The sequence below is a fragment of the Aegilops tauschii genome, chromosome 4, assembly GCF_002575655.3.
Source record: "Aegilops tauschii subsp. strangulata cultivar AL8/78 chromosome 4, Aet v6.0, whole genome shotgun sequence".
Lineage (NCBI taxonomy): Eukaryota > Viridiplantae > Streptophyta > Magnoliopsida > Poales > Poaceae > Aegilops > Aegilops tauschii.
In genome coordinates, this window is record NC_053038.3 from 337970230 (window position 1) to 337990945 (window position 20716).

At 39.2% G+C, this 20716-nt stretch overlaps 2 protein-coding genes and 1 long non-coding RNA gene across 7 annotated transcripts; 2 read left to right on the forward strand and 1 right to left on the reverse strand.

Moving 5' to 3' along the window:
• The first annotated feature begins 1869 nt into the window (after nucleotides 1-1869).
• On the forward strand, nucleotides 1870-8223 carry LOC109779005 (uncharacterized). Of its 2 annotated transcripts, none has more exons than XR_012182100.1 (8): nucleotides 1870-2179; nucleotides 2625-2725; nucleotides 2808-3302; nucleotides 3417-3545; nucleotides 4156-4271; nucleotides 6137-6318; nucleotides 7078-7148; nucleotides 7704-8223. It is a non-coding gene; the product is annotated as an uncharacterized lncRNA (long non-coding RNA). The 2 variants fall into 2 exon arrangements; XR_012182099.1 differs by having other exon boundaries at nucleotides 1890-2179; nucleotides 2561-2725.
• A 485-nt stretch (nucleotides 8224-8708) lies between these two features.
• On the reverse strand, nucleotides 8709-10440 carry LOC123493776 (uncharacterized). The gene is made up of 2 exons (XM_045227867.2): nucleotides 10348-10440; nucleotides 8709-10206 (listed from the first exon to the last, which is right to left on the reverse strand). The coding sequence occupies exon 2, from the start codon at nucleotides 9863-9865 to the stop codon at nucleotides 8804-8806; it is 1062 nt and encodes a 353-aa protein (XP_045083802.1). The 5' UTR covers nucleotides 9866-10206; nucleotides 10348-10440; the 3' UTR covers nucleotides 8709-8803.
• A 283-nt stretch (nucleotides 10441-10723) lies between these two features.
• Nucleotides 10724-20110, forward strand: LOC109779008 (uncharacterized). 4 transcript variants are annotated; one of them, XM_040387233.3, is made up of 17 exons: nucleotides 10724-10947; nucleotides 12440-12529; nucleotides 13252-13341; nucleotides 13786-14468; nucleotides 14549-14710; nucleotides 14799-14894; nucleotides 14996-15145; nucleotides 15235-15285; nucleotides 15796-15900; nucleotides 15986-16235; nucleotides 16356-16539; nucleotides 16844-17029; nucleotides 17137-17235; nucleotides 17317-17448; nucleotides 17561-17664; nucleotides 19263-19335; nucleotides 19846-20110. In XM_040387233.3, exons 4-10 carry the CDS (start codon nucleotides 13908-13910, stop codon nucleotides 16022-16024), a joined length of 1164 nt encoding a protein of 387 aa, XP_040243167.1. In that variant the 5' UTR covers nucleotides 10724-10947; nucleotides 12440-12529; nucleotides 13252-13341; nucleotides 13786-13907; the 3' UTR covers nucleotides 16025-16235; nucleotides 16356-16539; nucleotides 16844-17029; nucleotides 17137-17235; nucleotides 17317-17448; nucleotides 17561-17664; nucleotides 19263-19335; nucleotides 19846-20110. The 4 variants fall into 4 exon arrangements, with proteins under 4 accessions (XP_040243167.1, XP_020193178.1, XP_040243170.1 ...); XM_020337589.4 differs by lacking the exon at nucleotides 19263-19335; XM_040387236.3 differs by lacking the exon at nucleotides 13786-14468.
• The last annotated feature ends 606 nt before the right edge of the window (nucleotides 20111-20716 follow it).

The window sequence follows — 20716 nt, forward strand, 5'->3', positions numbered from 1 at the left end:
TTGTGAAAATTTTACATTGGTATTTGCGCTTAAGATTTTCTCTCCTTCACTTCCTTCATAGCTTCATGTTGATTGTGTCTTTATTCTGTTGCAATATCTTGCCTACCTACAAATGCATCCCTACGCATGCTCATCTTAATATGATAGGTTATCATTGTGTACTCGTATTCATGCTTAAGGATTTTCTCCCCTCACTTCATTCGTGGCTTATTTATGTTGATTGTGTCTTTATTGTTTTCATGTCAATTATTTATATATATTTTTCACTATATGAACCCAACTACTAATTCTGTATTTTTTTTCAAGAAAATTTACGTTTGGCAAATGGTATGAATGCTCGTTCAATGTTTTTGACATTTTGAATTCCAAAAAATAGTCAATTCAAGCAGCATGTTGGTCCGATGCATGTTTACCTGCTGAAATGGACTGTGACCTCAACATTGTAATGAGACATGTGTGACCATTGCGCTTTTCGGTTGGTATCTAACATCTGTGATTTTTCTGATTCGTTTGTTGTGCTTAGTACAGGACACTGAAGCATACTATCGAGATAATTAATATTTGTGGATGAATACTTGTGCCTCATTAGGTGGCGAGTTGGATTAGTATGTATCTAATATGCGTTTTTGAATTTTCTGCTCTCTTAGATTTTTTTTCTTAGATTTTAACATGATCTTGATGCATAACTTTGGCAATTTTTAGTAGATATGTTTTTCCATTTAAAATTATAAATCCTAATATAATTTGAATAATCCACGGTGAATAAAATGGTTTATTTTTACTTGAATAATCTAACTACACACACACAGTACTATTCTTAGCCAAATATGTGTGCTCCGTGCACATTTGCATGGCTCTTTTCCATATGAGCGTTACTTGTTTTTGTCTCAATTCAGATTAAAACAAAGACATTTTTATATGACAATATGAATTGAATATATTTTTATATTGAATGTATTCGACTTGCCCCAAAGCATACTCTTAAATATGTGTATTTCATTCGATCTTATTTCGCCCACAAAAATTACATGGCTTAATCCCCTTTTGTATATTTATATTTTAGTCCATTTACGTGAATTCCATTTTGAGAAACTCTCGTACACGAATGCACAGGTGAAAACATATGGTGTTCGCTATGGCCTAAAGCCAACCCACAGCATATCTTTGTAGCCCAACACAACATGCAGTTTTTTTTTTGTTTCAGCCTTGAATCGGTAGTAATGCCTAGGGCCGGCCCGATTGGCTTCGTTCCTACTCCTTATATGGAAATCCCCATTGGCTTGGTTATATGGAATTCTTTTGTGTGGATCCCAGTTGCCTTATTTACAGGAGAATTCTGATTGCCTTTTTCTTACATGATTCTGATTCTGATTGGGCTGTCGATAGGGATGTGCCTCTTGCGGAAGCAAAACCATGACTCTCGTGAAAAAAAAAACACATTTTTTTGTTTCCAAGAGGCACGGCCGTGACTCTCGCGAAGGAAAAAAAACAGAAAGCATGTTTTTTTTCGTTTCCAAGAGGCACCGCCATGCCTCTCGTGAAAACAAAACCGTGACTCTCCCGAAAGAAAGAAAAGAACACTTTTTTTGCGTAAATTTTTTTTAAGGGTCGAAAAGCTAGGGAAGACTGGTAGAAAACCAAAACATTGAAAAAACCCGAATAAAAAGCCGAAAACGCGTGCGAAAAATAAATAAAAAAAAATCCGAAAAAAATGCCCAGAGCCCGACACGTGACAAATCGCTGAGAGCGCGCCAAGTAACGCTGATCGTTGCGAGGCTTTCGAAGAAGCGCTCGTTTAATTAGTTGCTCCATGAAACTTGGCCCACCGAGTCCAGCCCAAACTGGCGCCTACGGCAGCGTCACTCGGTCGCACCGAACCAAACACGACCAACCCAGATTGGGCGGGCGATTACTACCCCGATTCCCAACCTAGCGGCGGCGGCGGCGCTTCCACGTGCGGCGGCCGCCGTCTCCCTCGGTCCACCTCCCATCCGGCCAGCCCTCTCCTCACTCCCTCCCCCCGGCCTCCGGCCTTCGCCGCCCTCCCTGCCGCCAAGGCCAGGGGCAAGTCCGCCTCTGCCCTCCGGTCTCCCTGGCTCGGCTCGCCCTGTAGGGCTGTAGGCGCCCACCACGGCACGTCTCGACCTCCGGCAGTCCAGCCTCCGTGGCTCCGTCGAAGGTATTTCCCCCTCTGTTTTTAAACATATCTGAAGAATATTTTTGTGAATGGCATTGCCTGTGATTGGTAGAAAGTAGAAGACAGTCACTGATTGCTTGTAAACCAGTGAAATTGAACTGCTTATTATGTGATTCATTTGCTACTTATGTGATTCACTGATTGCTAGATGGACATAATGAACCCGGTGACCACTACTTCTCTTTATTATTTTCACTATTGTAATTTCCTTTGCTGTTTGTAATCTTTCTTAATTGTTAGATATATTGGCACAATGATATTTTGCTACTATTATTGATGTATGGTCATTGATATTGCCATTTTACAGTACATTGTTGCTTTGTTATATTGCTTTGGCCAATTTTTTTTTACAAGAATACCCAGGAGCAAATTCCTGGCTCCGCCACTGCCTTGACTGCAGAACCTAACGAAAGGGGTGCCTCCCCAGGAGGATCTCGTGGATGCTGGTGGGATGGGCGGTTGAGGTTGAGGGAGGCTCGTGGGCTGGAGCAGCAGGACGAGAAGCTCGAGGTGGTTCCGGCCTTCCGGGTTTGCCTCCATACCCCCTCTATCTCCCTCTGCCCTCACTCATGTTTCCTCCCTTTCTCATGGATGAAGCTGTCGGCTGCAGGGGCGTTGCAAGGAGTGAAGGTAGGGGTCACGTCGACCGGAGCAGCAGGAGCAAGGATCTGACAGCCTCTGCCTCCCCGTTGCACGCCACCACTGCATCTCCTTCCTGTTGAGCTATAGGTTGGCTTGATCTCTTGTGTCAGGGAGGTGCGAGGTTGGGTATGTTGGCAATGGCAGCCACGGTTTCAGCGAAGGGCGCCCATGCCATGTGCAATGACAGCAGCATTGTCACTGGGATATGCCATTAGCATGACACAGGTGCCTTAGTGTGTGTTCTGCTCTAGGTTGTGCAGGACAAGTGGTTGATCCATAGCTTCTTTGTGTAAGGAAAATTTTGCAAACTAACTTTCTAACCATGTAATAGTTTTGTATAAAGTATTGCTAATTTACATAACTTCTATTCAAGTCCTATCTAGATTGAAATCTTAATCTTGCATTTTGTTTCTGACGTAATCTATGTGGCTGCTCCATCGACGATGACAAAATCATCCACTAGGTACCTTCAAAACATCTTACTTCATACACCTCCTCGGTTCAGTTAATTTGCAATCAGTTTGAAGTCACAACCTACAAGTTTCTAAAAATCGTTGGAATAATGGTGCTTTCCTAGGAAAGGAGGCATGTTGTGGTGAAGCACGATACACACTCAGCACTCACCAAGTTCAGGTTGCTTTTCTTAGTCACAAGGGATGTTGTGGCTTCGTCGTCCTTCTTGTAGTCATAAGGGATATTTTTTGTGGTATGATTTCCTGTAGTCCATTTTGCATCTGATAATTTTGGAGTTTAAATTCTAATATCCGTACTATATTTATTGGATCCTTCCATCCAACTGTTCGAAGTAAACCAGTTAACATGAATTTTATGTGTTTATATTTCATCTTCATCTGCCGATCTACAATACTAGATGTGTATGTATCCTGACACTTGCCAACAAATTAAATGACCCTTGAAAGTTTCTCTTCTATAATGAGCTTTCATGTAGTGATCTTATTATATTAGAGTCTAGAAAAAAAACAGACTATTTTTTTTTCTTATTGCGAATGGACAAATCTGAAGGGGAGCCTTGGCGCAGTGGTAAAGCTGCTGCCTTGTGACCATGAGGTCACGGGTTCAAGTTCTGGAAACAGCCTCTTGCAGAAATGTAGGAAAAGGCTGCGTACAATAGACCCAAAGTGGTCGGACCCTTCCCCAGACCCTGCGCAAGCGGGAGCTACATGCACTGGGGCTGCCCTTTTTATTGCGAATGGACAAATCTTCTGTGTTGATAGTGAGGAACAATATTTAAACCCATGTAGAAGGGACCAGACGAAACTGCAACCTTCTGAAAGTTTGATTTTTGTGCTGCGGAGATGAAACAATCAAGCAGATAGGATGGATTCAAGCCTGGTGGTTGCCGACACCAAATCTGTTTGATGCATTGGTTCTCCGGCACCAATGCAGCACCGTCGTCCCCTCTAACCTTCAGGTTTGGTATTCTTCTACCATACTTAATTAATTCCATGTCGTGTGATGTGGATGATACATGATGATGCATGAATGGAATTCCGGATACTTGGATGCTTCATGTGCGATCTGTGATGGCCGTGAGTAGGTTGAGAGTGAACTAAAGCCCAATACTTCAGATTTGGTGACACATGCATAATCAGCTGATTAGCTGCATGGCTCTTTAGCTAATTCGATTTCTTGATGTAACTGTATGAAGAAAAGAAAAATCATAACAATGTTGTGACAAAGAAAAAGAATCTAAGCGGCCGAGGCTCCCCTTTCGTGTGATTGCCTCATCCTTCTACCCAAGCACATGGCCCCTCTGTGTTTCCCAACGTTGTATTACAGTTACTAATCCTTTGTGTGTCGCTACATACAGTGTATAATTGTGAATGTGGACAGTAGTACATATATTTGTTCCACTGTTTCAGTGTATAATCCACTGTTTCATCCCACTAATTAGCTCAATGATGTACTCCGTCCCAAAATAAGTGCCTCAACTTTGTACTAACTTTAGTGCAAAGTTGTACTAAGCTTAAGACACTTATTTTAGGACGGAGGGAGTACTAATTAACATGTTGGGAGCAATTAAGATGTGCATTCATGGAGGTCACTTTGAGGGTTATGGTAGATTTTCTTGCAGATATCTTCTAGGCAAATATAAATACAGAAAATCTATATGTTAACATAAGAAAATGCTCCATTCATGATGAATGTTAGCTATCTGTGCTTATTTCAAATTCAGTTTACAGTACTTAGTATTTGTCAAGACTGCCAACCCATACCTCAATAGCATTTTTAATTTCCTGCCATAGTTAATGACTTAATTTTTTCTAACTCCGTGAACCAACAAGGGTCCTCCAGTTCAGAATTTCATTCAGACTAAAAAACAGTTCCACTGCATCTCAGCATACAAAACTTAACAAAATATTGATACAGCGTCAAAGCCAAGCTCCACAAAATAGTGCTAATGCAATTGACCTTTTCGAAAATCCATGGCGACCAAGAGGTAACACCATTTAAATAAAGAAGCTTGAGTTTGGATTAATCTTGCGTAGCCCATTGGATTGATTGGATATCAAAAGATACGTGTATGCTTAGCCAAGACATTATATGCGGACTGAGTTCCCTAAGAAGGGATTTTCAATCACACTTTCTATAGCCACGTTCTTGAGTTGATACAGTATTATTATTGCTTTGCAATACAGTTGATTCAGTGTAACTGTATACGAAGGTACATCCCATAATTGTTGTGGTAGACTGTCGTCCGCAGTCCATTTATATGGTCTTGCGCCAGAAACTATAGGTGTATTCTCTATACTGTTTCAGTGAACAAAATCTGAACATATATCCTTCAAATAATCTACTATTTTATTAGGCACACATTGTACAGATAAACCACACATTTCTGCAGACAAACCTTTGTTTTCCATATATCCCATTAAGAAAAATAAAAGTCACTTTAGATGTAGTGAAAAGAAGTTCCTTACTGGCGGCTGGTGTGAATCGTCTCAATTTTTTAATGCCACTGGTTATCTTATATAGTCTTGAGAATTGTTGTGTGTGTTCTTCTCTAGGTTGTGCAAGCCAAGTGGTTGATGCATTGCTTCTTTGTACAGTTCGTGTGGATGTTATGTTCAGTCTATACCATATTAAGCAAATATGAGTACTTTCAACTGTAGTGGAAAATAAGAATTTAACAGAGTATTTGCCAAATTGACATTCCTCTGCTTAAATTATTCTTGAATGTAATGATAGAAGCTTCTTTCCCATTTCTATATTGTCCAAAATCATGCCATGAGTTTGGAAAATTGTATCACTGCAATGCCTTCTTCATATCTGTAGATTTGGAGGAAAATTTCATGCATGTTATTGCTGCATTAGTAAGAACGCTCGCCAGCTGGGATGGCAAGCGCCAGTGAGCGCTGCGCACGGTGTAGCAGGTTGGACAAGCAGCGGGAGCGGCAGTCAAGACCACAGGCGGCTTGTCAAGAGACAGCGGGCGCATCTGATCCCGATACATCAGGGTGAGCTTCACACACTTTACTCCATTTCAAATGCAATACCTGCCAATCTGGAGCTATGAAAAAAGTCCTACGTAGTTATACACCTCATGTCTTCAACAATTTTACTTGCAAGTGCACTAATCATTAATTAATTAATAATAACAAGATGGATGCTCTTATCTTAAAATATGCTCTAGAACCTGAAAAATATGATAATGAACCCGTCTCATCCTTACCACCAGGATATTGTGTTTATCGGGTCTTTTCAGTTTTCAGGTGACATCAGTGAGGTACGTGGAGGCATAGTGTCGCCACTGCTCTGCTGCCCCATGTTTCCTTTCAAGTTTAGAGGCTTAACTTTCTTCTGTTCAATGAAATGCTTGGTAGCTAAATCATTTTGCCTTCCATCTTTCCTTGCTTGTGCATGTTCTTTGTTGTTTTGTTCCATGTCCGAGGCAAGGTTATGTTTGTTTCGATTGTTGTCCAGTTTGTGGGGTTCTCCTTGGGGTCTCATCTGAAAAATATGTAGTTCCAATCCAGTTTGTACATTGATATTCTGCTGGTTTGGTTCCTTCCTCATTGAGTGCTCATATGCCATTGGTTCATATCCATGTTTGTAAGGCGTTAGTGCTACATTAACACGGCTTTCTTCATTTAAATGTGGTTCTAATCCAGTTTGTACAGAAATATGGTTGTTCAGTACCTATATTTCCTTCGGTTAGATGCGCTTCTAATTCTGAATTATGCTTGAGCCTTCATTTTTTTACGGGTCGGGCGCAGGTAACTGCCATTGGAGAGCACCGACGGCGCGGTAAGCAGTAAAGAAGGAGAAGTCCTTAAATATTCAATTGGTATGCAGCTGCAACTTCCATGTTATATTCCGAAGCTTCTCTATGTGCTTTGTTGTGTAGTTCGCGATCAAATTAAGGTAGAATTTTTATGAATGTAACATGTGCAACATGGTGCTCACTGATTCAAGTTTGTTTAAATTTGTTCGATTTCTGGTCAGTGGAAATAGAACTTCAGTATGCACTTCTCTTGCAGAAGATGAACTATGTGCTGCTTGCTATTAAAAAATGAACCGCGTTTGCCTGGTTGTAAATTCTATGCTGATGTTATTTTAGTTAATGTTCCATTCTCTAAACAAACATGGGGTTGGATCCAATAGGTCAAAGCTATGATACATTTGTTGTTTTACACTAGCTTTAAAGCCAGTATTTTTTACACGTGTTTGATACCTAATTTTAGCACAAAGATAATACTGCATTTCCTTGGGCTCCTTAATTTTGGCTCTGTCCTTGCTCATATTATAAGTAAAAAAGGATTGTGTGCACTGAATTTATATGCTAAATACATTGATACTGAAAGAAAGCTTTTCTAAGCAAATAATTTCCGGACCAAATTAGGTACATCAAAATCTTGATGAGTTGCAGACCAAATCTGGAAATGGGAATGTTCACGTCATCATATTTGCTTTCTTGACCGGCGGAGGATGGATTCCAACAAGGACAAAGTGAATGATAAGGTGCATTTGAGGAATTGGTTGTCCCAGGAGGCTCTGCGCACATACAAGAGACGCCGGCAGCCTGAGGCTGAGCCGGAGCCCAAGCCCGTGGATGTGCCGGAGCAGCAGGTGTAATCTTCAATTAAAATCTGTTCGTATTACATGGACTTCAGTTACAATGTGGCACAGTTAGGGTTTTACACTAGCCAAAGCATTTATTTGGCCTGTTAGTTGCATGTGCACATCAACTTGAAATGACGGAGGGAGGACATCAGTAATAGGGTTACCACCTGACTGCAAATTTCTGGTTACAACGTTCTTGTGCTCGCCTAGAAATTAGCTGGGGGCAACATTTAGCTTTTGCCTTTTGCAATCTTCAAATACCTTTCTAATGATAAAAGATTTGATTTTGCCGTGTGAAATGCTTGAGTTACTTGTCGGAAAAAAAAAACCTTTATCTTTTTCAATCACTTTTGTGGGTCAAACAGAGTAGCATGGAGGAACTTTTCCATAACAGAATGTGTAAAACCTGGCGTATTTCGTCGGATACCATATGTTGTGTGCTAGATATGTGCTACTATACTCATGCAAGGCAAAGGGCCTCATAGGTGTTCCTTAATAGAAGTATATATTTTCAAAGCTAAATTATCCTTTGTTTTTTTATCTTAAAAGAATTTGAATAGTACATTAAGTGGTTGCTAAAACTTAATTCTACTAACGAAGTTAAATATTTTTGAAACACTTCGGGTTTGACATGGTCTCTGTGCTTGCTCAAACATAAAATTACTAAAAAAATGCAAATATTTTCAACGCGCACATGGTTTTAAATGGGCCTATGCGTCATTTGGCAGGTCATCTAGTCTTCATATGTACCAAAGAAGAATGACATTCATGGAGCTCATGCACATAAACATAGGAAGGTAATACATTAAAGTAAAAATGACATGGAGCCACAACCAAGTGAAAAGTAAACATAGTAACTGAATACCACAGAGCACTTTATTACATGCAAAATGCGACAGGATCTTCAACGAGGAATGACGAAGTGATCGCTTCAGGCACTTTATAGTATAGCACCCGACAACTATTGCCAGTCGTCAGGTCTCCTTTGATGTCATAGCTGAGAGAAAATGTGGTCAAACGATACAGACAGCAACAAGGTACATATCGCTCTTCCATGAGCTCCTGATCATATCCCTCGTCCATGAGCTCCTGATCATATCCCTCGTCCTCAATAGAGTAACCGGGTCCATCCACATCTCCCTCTTCCTTGAGCTCCTGAACATCTCCCTCTTCCTTGAGCTCCTGAACATCTCCTTCATTGAGCTTCAGATCAGCACCCCGGTCCTCGGTACGGTAAACAGGTCCGCCCACATTTCCCTCTTCCTTAAGCTTCGGACCATCGCTTTCATCCTCAATGGAGACGCACTGCACTAAGCAGAATTTGCTCTGGCCCACGTAGACTAGGGTGGCGCCTACATGCCTCTCAGCTGGGTCCTGACTGAACAGCCTCTCCTTGCCGAGCTTCCACTCAAGGCCGTGGCCAGTGCTGGAGCTGGACAAGCAGCAGGAGTAGACTTGGCCAAGGGTGTCAGAATCTTTGGAGAGCCCAACAAAGGCATTGAGGTACGGATCAAAGTGACCACGGCCTGCGAAGGGCAGCGCCCAACTGCCAAGTTGTTCCCACTTTTGCTTTTCCATGTCAAAGGAAAAGGTGGCCTCAATGTCGTTCATCTTGGTGCTGACGAAGATGGTACATCTCTGGGGATGCACAGCGTAGGACGTGACGTTATAACTCTTGAATGGCGGTTTCTCAAGCCGTTGCCACGACCACTCCTTGCTGCGACGTCGACCCAGCGGCGGGGGGCAGAGAGGTTCCCAGTGGAGCATCTCGAAGGAGGCTTCGCTGAGACAGAATAGCCTAGTATTGCCGACGGAGAGATAGATGGGATTAATCGGATATTCCTGGCCAGGGCAAAAGGTCATGCTCAGCGAGGAGACGTCCAACATGGGGACGAAGGTCCCGGACAACAATCTCTTGCCTCCGGGATCCCTGGTATGCATCGCCAAGATCCTGGTGCCAAAGGCTGAGGCGAAGTACTCTGGCGACCCATGCGCTGCCTCCAAGCGGAAGAGTGCCGGAGGCAGGCACGGCACATCGGCTGGTGCTGAGAATGCAGTCTGCTTACGTCGGCGAGAGCAGGGAAACAAGTTTACCTTGTGGATGCTATATCCGTACGACCAGTCATCAAAAACAAGGTAAACGTAATGCTTCCGACGCTTTCTCTTGGAACCAGACACTCCTACTTGCTCGCCTGTTGCACACACCACTGGGCAGGGAAGGTTTCCTGGATTAATTGTAGATCTGATTCCTTCGATTCCTTTAGTAGGCGTTGCCGTTGGCTCTTCATCGTTGCCATTGGATTTCCAACCCGAATCCATTGTCAAAGGGAAATCAATCAAGCCCAAATCTCAAATCTAAAGAGGGCAGCAAAAGGCAAAGAAACGGAAATCAACATCAAGCAGAAGAAACAGCAGGTACGCACCTATAAGTCGAAGATGGTGCAGCGGCCATTTGGCTTCAGAGTAGATTGGGAGGAGGCGGCGGCGGCGGCGGCGGCGACGGCGAAGGCGTCGGTAAAGGCTGAGAGACGAAGCGAAGGTGGCTTATATAAAGGAAGAAAACCTAGGAGGTTCCTGGTGGGTGACGTACTGACGGTGGATCTCGTGGGCTGTGCTGGAACTCATGGTGTTTTCTTGGGCTGTAGCCCGGCCCTTTTATTTTCAGTTTTCATCGTGATTTTTTTTAGAGGCGGGTATGGGAATATCCTATTTGGCGCTGCAGGCGCCGGTTTTAGTTGTTTCCGCAAACCGGCGCATGCAGCGGTGTTAGGTGGGCCGGCCCGCTAAGGTCTCCGTTTCGTCCCCGTGTTTTCTGAGTCTTTTTCTCCCGACGCCCCTGTTTCCTCTCCTCCTTCTCCCCCGACGGCTTCTCCTTCTCCCCCGATTCGACTCTCCCTCTCCCCAGCGGAATCAGGCGCATCGATGAGGGAGTGCATCGATGAACCCTAATCCGACGTCTGGCGCATCGACTTCTTCTCCTGTGTTTCGTTGTTCTTCCTCCGCCCCCGTGGTGGATTCGTCTGGTTCGTTCTTCTTCTAACCTTAATTCCCCTTAGATATTCTGTTATTATTTTTGTGTTTTCTTGGTGCTTGTTCTTGTGTTGGTGCTGTTTATGCGTGGATCTAGTCGTATGCAGTCATGGATGGTGTCTCTGGTATCTAGGGTTTGGGGTAATATATTTCGCCCCTTTTTTTAGATCTTCAGTTTGCATATGTATAAATGCATCTGGTGCCATCTAGTTTGTGCGGTGGTAGATCTTCTACCGCGTGTTGATGCGTGTGAATTTATCTCCTGTGACTTATGGCATATATCGTGTATTGAGGCGTGTGATTTTCATCCTCCTGCCATGTGTGTAAATGAAACTGATTTTTTGATTATTGTCTTGATGCATTTGAATTCATATCCGTTTACCTGGTTGTGTCTGTTTTGATAAGTCAGTGTGATACATGTGAGATTGCAAGTCAGTTGAATCTAGTTTGACAGTGTCTGTTTTGATAAGTCAGTGTTCTGAACATTTCTGTCCAGAACATTTTTGAAGCATATTGGCATGCATATCTTAGTTGAATTTTACTAGGGGTTTGTGATACTTAACTAGTTATTTGGTTCTGAGTAGCATCATGTGAGATTGGAGAGGTATCAGTCATGTATTTAATCTGGTTCTTGAACAAAAACATTAAGGCTACCATCTCCATCAATTTTTAATCTGAATCCATCAATGAAATATTTTAGCGGAGGTTTCGCAGAGATTCTACCATCTCCGTCGTCAGTAATCCTGTCTCTGTTTGCCCACCATAGCCTTATAAAAATGATTTCCCATCACAGCGTCTGGAGCTTTTAGGGTAGCTTCAGCGTCTGGAGCTTTTAGGGTAGCTTCAGCTTCTTCCCTTTTAGAGAACTGGATAAAGGCTTTCTCACTGTTAACTGGAACGTATATATCTATTACTTGACCGAATTTTTCGAAGTGGGACAGAAGTGCCTCCCATCTATTTCTCTCCGGTGGAATGCCATTTACATAAAGTGTGCGAGATGCTTTGTGAGAGGTCCTACTATTACTTTGCCAGCCCACATCTGCAGACATTCTTGAACTGGGTCGACCATTAGTATCCTTGCTAGTTACATCAAATTGAGATATATAATCTTCCAAGAGTTGTCAGTGCGCATACAGTAATAATTGTCCACATGAACTTTAGCTTGTATTGCATAAGAATAGTATAACAAAGTCATTATAATTTAGAAAATTAGTCTAAGCTAAGTAGGGTCAAATAACTACCAGAACATAAAATGCTGCAGTACAGAAAATTAGTCTGAATCCGACGCTCGTTGACGCTACCTAGTTAGGAATTTGGACAGGGTATTTGTGAAGATCGTTAAGTAGTTGTTTCTTCTTAGTATTTCTATAGTTTCTTTGTCCAATCTGTTTAGTATCTTATGGTTTTCTTTATTATCTGCAATTATTATAGATTCATAAGTAGTGCTCATTTGTTAATAGTTGTTGTTAAATCTGTATTTTTCAGCACAAGAAGGAGGTGGGGTTGCGCAAGTTGTTGATCTAGAAGGGGAGGAACCAACTGAATATCCTCCTCAAGGTCTCCGCAATGACTCAGGTGCTATGTTAGTTTTTCTCCATTCAGTTTTTTGTAGCTTTCGAATTTTGTATAGTTCGAAAGTAGGTCAATTTGCTGGAAAAACAATTTGTGTGTTAGGTTTTTGGTCTTACCAGAGGTTTGTCTATTCCTTTTTAAGTTGTTCTGTGAATGTTTAGTCTGCATCTATTTATTTATTTATTTATTTGTAGATCACATACTTTCCTTCTCTGACAGTAACATGTTTCCTTCTCATATTTGATCTACAGTCCTTGTTCAACTAATCATTTTTATCTAAATGCTTTTTTTAAGTGCTATAAGTGTGTTTACATCATATTTTTAGCTAGTTAACTTCATCTTGAGCCATTTAGTATGTCATGGTTTGTTGGCAAATTCCCCTTAGTAAATATGATGTTCAACTTCAACTAGTGTTTGCACATCTTAGTTCTTCAATCATAGCAAATAAAAAAAAGATATAGGTACCCGCTCAAATCTTTCACATAAATACAGTGAACCTAGAACTTGGAATGAGCTATACTTATGGCACATGTAGATTTGTTTTAGCTTTAATGTTTTTGTTTTTCAACTAGAACTTGAATTTGCAGAATATTTCCTCTTAGTTTTTCTGTGGTTTCTTGTGCAATCCCTTTAGTATGTTATGCTTTTCTATATTATCTGCAATATTATAGATTCATAAGTAGTGCTCATTTGTTGATAGTTGTTTTTCAATCTGTATTTTGCAGACCAAGAAGGAGGTGGGGTTGCCCAAGTTGATGAACCAGAAGGTGAGGAACCAACTGAATATCCGCCACGAGGTCTCCGCAATGACTCAGGTAGTATGTTAGTTTTTCTCCATTCAGTTTTGTAGTTTTCAAATTTGGTATAGTTTGAAAGTAGATCATATTGCTGGAAAAACAATATCTGTGTCAGGTTTTGGTCTTACCAGATGTTTGTCTATTCATTTGTAAGTTTGTCTTGTGAATGCTTAGTCTATGTTTTTTTATTTATTTATGTGTAGATCAATTTTTTCCTTCTTTGATAGTAACATGTTTTCTTCTGATATTTTTCTTGAACTCATTGTTCATATAATCATTTTTATCTAAATGCTTTTGTTTATCTGTGTTTTCATATAGTTCAATGTATCTGCTTGTTTTGGTGGTGCTGTAGTGTTTTTTGTTATATTCTTTCAGGCTATGCTTTTTTCAAATTCCATATTTATTTTTTTATTCTCTAGTATTTGCACTGTCTTATCAGTTGTTGTTATTTTCTTTTCGTAGCTCGGGTATTCCCTCGGAAGTTATGCAAGTCTACTTACATTACCAAACTGTCTTTCAAGCGTTGGGAAAAAACTGTGAAGCAGTTTAGTGACATTTAGTTAGGCCATGCGAGAAAGTACAAAATGGAAGCTCTGCTTCATATGCCAAAGAAACTTAAAATCCCCATGAATCTGCTTGAATGGATAGATCAGCACATGTTTGGAACTAAAGAGCCCTGTTTCAAGCATAAGAATAAAGTTATCAAGATTACTAAAGATATGGTCGACAAAATTTTCGATTTCCCTGGTGGCACCGAGCCTTTTGTATTCAGTAGTGACGATCCCCAAGTGAAAGCAGAGGTTACAGAGTTAAGGAACAAGTATATTGATCATCGGAACAAAATGCCAATTAATAAAATAGAGGAGGTGATGCTTAGTGACGAGACAGAAGATGGTTTTATTAGGAGCTTCACATTTTATTTCCTATCATCTATTTTGTGCCCTGCGTCATACTGCTTTGGCAACACCAAGTTCTTGTACTCTCTGAGAGATGTTTCTGCTATTCCTTCACTCGACTTTGGGCAATTGGCACTGGATTTCACGCGTGAGGAGTCAGAGCGTCACTTTGAAATGATCATGAATAGACCAAGTGTTGAGGAAATGAACAAGTCTTCATATATTGGGGGATGTCTTCCTATTTGGGGAGTAAGCTCAATCATGAGTTGCCCTATTTTCTTTGTATTCCCTTTATATTTTTACTGACCTTATTATTTTTTAAATGGCAGATCATTTATCTGGATTTTGTTGATTTCGATGTTATTGATAATCATCAGTCCACTGTGGATTATTCTCTTCCACGGATATGTCATGTTAAGACTGAAGATTTCAAGTATCTTGCATTGGTTGATAGGAATTATGAGTCTAGGAAAAATTACGGTGTTTTACCAGTAAGCATCGTATACTGTATATACCTTCTTGACTTATCTTTTTTCTTCCGGTATTTATTTTCATCATTTGCTCAACTGCAATTTGTAGCTGCGAGACATATCACACACCCCATATGCCAATGTCGGGCCTGTTAACAATGCTCCTGATGCTGCTGGTGTGATTAACTCAATTCCTTATGTGGAGGTAATTTTTATGAGTAGATTATTTCATTTTCAATATGGTTTATTCTTCCTTGTATTTTTTTATCTTTATATAGCTAATTTTTTTTGTAATATCAATTGTAGGTCAAAAATGCAAATAGTGTTCCTGAAGCTCTACATGAGAACACGTCAATTGATTCAAAAAGTCCTCATATCATTTCAGAAATTCCCAGTTCCACTGCACAAGTTGAAGCAGATTTAAAACCGAAACCAGAGCCACATTTGAAATCAGAGGTATTTTTTGTGTTGTGTGTCTTTTTTAGTTCATATCTAAGTGTTCTCTTGATAGAAGTGTCCTGTTTACTATCATTTTTGTAATCCAGGTTCCCTTCAGTGATGTCCTTAAGCCGGAGCCAATCGGACCAAAATTTGAGGTATTTTGTTTTGTATTGTTCATTATGTGTGTGTGTCCAGAACAAGTCTGTTATGAATTTCATCTAATAAACAGCAATTTTTTTGTAGTAGTATAACTTAACGTTATTTTGTGAGAGCTTAATATTTTTTGCAATGATGCTTAGCATATTGTGCTCTCTGGATATTCGGTCAAGTAGCGCTGGTTATAAGGATATTGTCTTCGCTAAAGTTTGTCCCACTCTGTTTTGTAAATGGCCAATTTGAGTACAACAGGACTATATATTATAGATTAAGTGGATAAATAGTGTATTATTGGCTGTTAAGAATTTACTGCAGATTTTTTGGTAATTTGATAATACCATTCACTTTTTTTACGACTGATCATGATGAATAGCGGTTACAATACTGAATTTTTGCTATCAAACTAATAAAGAACCTTTCTTTTTTTGAAATGAATCTTGCATGTAGCTTTTTTGTTCTTTTGGCTAGTTTACTGATAGTCTGAATTCTGTGTGTTTCATTATGTCCAGAACATTTCTGTCCTGTATTCGGTGTACAAAACACCAATTTTCCCAGCTCATGCTTCAAATGTGAACACCAACTCTGTCCACCAAGCAACTACTTCACAACCTAAGGTCTGCTTCAAGTTTTTCAAATTTATTTTCCCAATCATAATTTTTATTGAACTTACAACAACATTTGATATCTCTTTCTCATCAGGAAGAAGTTTTTCTATCAGCTGAAGCAGATGATATCTAATTTTCCAGTGAAGTTAATGCAAAAAGAAGTTTTATACTCATTAGTTCTGCCTCTAGAAATGAAAGAGTCAAGCGCTTTCAAGGAACTCCAATCCTTATTGATGATGATTCTCCTACCACTCCTGCTGCTGCGACTAACGAAGAGATACCAGCCTCTCACTGTGATACAAGTGAAGGAATTCCAATGAACATGGAGTTTTCTATCCAACTAGGTTATAATTCCAACAATATTTTTTTAATTTTCCGTGGTTTTCATTTTTTTGTAATATGATTCTGAGCAACATTCCATTATTTAATGTTGAAACGTTTTTTTTCCTTTGTGTGTTTTGCAGGCTATTCTTCATTGAATAATGCAGAAGTTGGACCAAGTACAGGACCTAATACAATTGAAAAGAAGAACAGGAAAAAAAGAGCAGCTAAACTTCAATCTCCTGATCCACCAAAGAAACTCAAAATATCTCGAGAAGTGGACATCTTCTTTTCCAAATATTTGAGGAAGCCTATCTTTCAAGAATAGTTAATTCTCTTAGTCCTTTAGTTATTTTATTATTTATTATTTAATTAATTTATGAGAACTTTTTTTAGTTTAGACATCTACCTAGAAAAATAATTATGAAATACCAACATTTTCCTGGTTCAACCAAAGTTAGTTCAGATGAAAAACTTTGTAGTTCATATAATTTTAGACCAAAAAGAATGTTTTAAATTTTTCTGTTTTGGCCACAGTAGTGTTGCATATATTATTTATTAATTGTTAATCTGTATTTCTATGATCCATTTTCTCCATTTAACAGTAGTTCTCCTTCTTTATTCTGTCCAGCACTCTTTTTGTTGACATTGAGGTTTCCCTGTAAGCTATGAGAATTACTTTAATTCATTTAAAGCGAGGGGTGAGATTGGAGATGAAGTGATGAATTCTTTTATTCAAGTTCTTAACTATGAATCAAAGATGTCATCTGAAGTAAAGCCTTATCTCAAGAAATACTGTTTCACTTCATACTTTACTGTGAGTTTTCGTTCTAAACTTCCTATTTGCTTATATTTTTACTATTTTTTCTTTTTTACTTTCATTGAAACTGAGATTTTTATTAATTTTTTCATTGTTGTTCACAGAATAAATTGTTGGTTCGTCCTGAGTCATTTGATACAATTACGTGCATACGAGAATTTGACAGAATTAATTCAGAAGAAAGCATCTGGAAACAAGACTTGGTAAGAAAAATATCAACTTATTCAATAATAAGCAAGATCTATTCTTTTTTAATACTCATTCTGCTTCCTCTTGTTGAACAGTTATACTTCCCTACTATAAAATCAAATCACTGGGTTATACTTTCCATCAACTCTCTGTTTGAGAAATCTCACTTTTTTGATCCATGTGGTACTATTCTGGATACTACCCAAGAAGAACTTGTCTACAACTTGGTAAGTAATTATTAAGACATAAAATCCTTTGATTCTCACGGAAACAATTTTTTTTCTGCTCTACCACATCTGAAGTAAAGTGTCTAACTGTGTTTATACATATAATAAACAGCTCTCCAACTACAACATGCTTTGCAAGTTGAGTAAAAAGCCATTCAAGAACATATTCTCTTTCAAGCTTCAACCAGTAGGACCTTACCCAACAAACTGTCTCATGTAAGTTCATTTTTCTTCTTTGTGTTTGTATATTTATTCAATTTTTCAACTGCAAGTTTATTCAACATACTTCTCCATACTTTTTCCATCCACCACTGTACTGTTTCCAGTTCATGTTTCTGCCTGCTTGTACTCCAAATGTTGATGTGATTTGTTTACCACAGATTCTATTTTTGAAAACTATTTTTCTACTAAGCGTACTGTATGTTCATCTCAAGCATATGTTTAGGCAAATTTACAGTTATACAGTCAAGCATACTGTATGTTCATCTCAAGCTAACAGTAGTTGAACATTGGAGATCAAAGCATACTGTTTGCCCAATGTTGTTTCAATGTGTGGTTGTTCTCTCAAATTCCATCCCTAACCTTTAGTTAACAACAACTACTGTCAAAAATAATTCCATCAATATAGTAATCTTCTTCTACTCTTACTACTCCTCTCAATATTGGCATTGGGGGCATAACTTTCACTCGACAACAACTACTCCCAACTCTGAAATTTGACAGTACGAATAAGAATGAAAATTCAGTGAGTAATTTAGATTACAAAATAAGAATAAGAACAAGGGCTTGAGGATGTTCTTCTGAATTTTATTGTGTCATGTTTCTTTAAGGAATGGCCATGCAACAGAAGAACTGACAGAGGGAGTATATGACTTCTCTCAATAAAATTCAATTAAATTATGGAGGTGAATCTGACCTCCAGCTCTGCAATCTGAAAATATAGAGCTGAAAATTATACAGTTTGTCTCGTACGGTAAAATTCAGTTAAATTTTACAAACTGGAAATTATGGAACTGGTTCTGATTTCCAATTCAGACTCCAGATACCACAGGCACCAAATTTGAGTAGGGAGCAGCGAGACACTAAATTTAGCTAGACAAGATTTCATAGGAGAGACCTGTAGGGGTGTGTGCTCTGCACGTACCCTATGAAGAGCAACAAAGTTAATCAAAATTGAAACTTTAATTCGGTCATTAGTTTATAAAGAAGAAGAAAATGTTTCTGTCTGATTGTACCCCCATCTGTTTTGTTTTACTTCGTATATTCTGAACTTTGACCTAGTCTACAGAAAACACCCCTACACCTTTTGTTTTACTACCAAAGCTCGATGAGCTCGCTCGCTCACTCTCCAGCGGCTAGCTTGTTAGCTAGGGCTATCACCAATGATAGGCGCAATGGTAGAGGTAGTGTTGTTGGTGATTGGTGGTGACTGGTGTGAGTTGCTCTGCTGCTGCTGGCAGGGGCAAGCAATCCTTCACACGCAAGTGGGTGATGCGGGGCCATTAGTTCAAAAACCCCGCCGCTTATCCCAAACTACTCCAAGGCTGGCACATCAAGCCTTTTTCTTGCGAGGCTTTATATTCCAAGGCTGGATGGCACATCCATCGGTCGACGCCGGAAGAAAAAAAACTACTACTAGTAGTAACACCACCTGAAACTGCAAGCAAACCAGATTCAAATCTCTACTGGCAGTGACAGCCCAAAGTAGATCAACCCCAAATTTCCTTCACACTCAGCACACTTCATCAATGTTGACAATAACACACCAATACTCGTCCTCATTTTTTTCCTGTGTTTTTCTATTCTTTATGTAGGCATGACTCAGGCCACTATCTGCCTTTATACATGGAAAACTTTGAAGGCAAAGCTATGAAGAGTTTCAATGAGGTCCAACTTGAAAACCTTTTGCCTTATTTTTTTTTGTATGTGCAAAACTGGATCCAAAACAAACTAGTGAAGTAGCTCATTTTCATGTGTTGGGAGCTGGATACATTTGCTGTCTGTTTTTAGCTTTCTAGGAATGACTTTTTCTTTTTGATTTTGTTCGAATGTGCCACAGTTCCTGGGTACTTTGCTATGTTCCAAGACTAAATAATAGGCCTAATCATATGCTCTTTTTTTAGAAACTAGCACTTGTCTATGCACATTCCATCCATTGGTGGAATTGATTTTATTCTTTTTTCTGAAGTGTGACTTTGTTTATATCTATCCTTCTTTTACCGAGAATGTTTTAGGTTTTGTTATGCCCATATGATTAGTCAGTTGTTTTTCTACTGTTTACTATCTCTGCAGCCTGCTATAACCAGTTAGTAATTTTCTTCTGTACTACTTTAAGATGTTTTCTCAAGTTTTAGTCTTCTATTTCTCATAATGTGCCTATATTGTGTTTATAAGCAGGGCAACATTCCGAAGTACAGAATGATTTCTGCATTCAAGTTCTTCAAAAGCACTTTGAACAAGCTGAAAGAAGGAGATCTGCCAATACCAAATTGGCTTTTCCGCAAGATGCATATGCAAACAGTTTTCAATGTGTAACTAATCGGAACAAAGCATGTATTTTCATGTCTGCAACAATTTCATCTGTAATCATATGGTAGTAGATTCACGGTACTAGATGTTTAAACTTTTGTTACCACGAGCTACATAGTGTCTCTGTTGGAAATCTTCTTTTTCTGGATATCTACTTTTCTTCATGAACTACATAGTTTTTGTGTTGCAATCATTGTCCATACTAAGTGTATCTTTTGTGTTGCTAAATACGAAACTATATCTTCGTGCACTACATACTATCTATGTTGGCATCACATGCATACTAAGCGAATCCTTGTTTTGTCATTTCAAATATAAAAAGTTGTCAATGTCTAATTTTAGCTGGTTTTTAGCTTTTCCATGTTTCAAAGTTGTACTTTTTATCTTTCAAATTAATAACCAGCAGAAATGATATACAATGTTAATACCTCGGTACTGATCGTCCTTTGGTTCTAACCATTGATTGGCGATTCCTTTACACAATGCCTTATGCATGTGATGAAAACGCAAGATGGTTCACAAAGTCTGAATATTTAGTTTCTTTGCGCATTTTTGTGCATTTAATAATGATGCAATTAGCATTCCAAGTGACTACTCTTCATTATACTTTCTTCATGCATCTGTGTTATTTTTCACTTGTCAACTTTGATTTTTTGTGATGGTTCGTTTTTCTTCATCTATAATTGTGAAAATGTTTAAAACTTGAATTCACTCTTATTCAATACTAAATTTACAACTT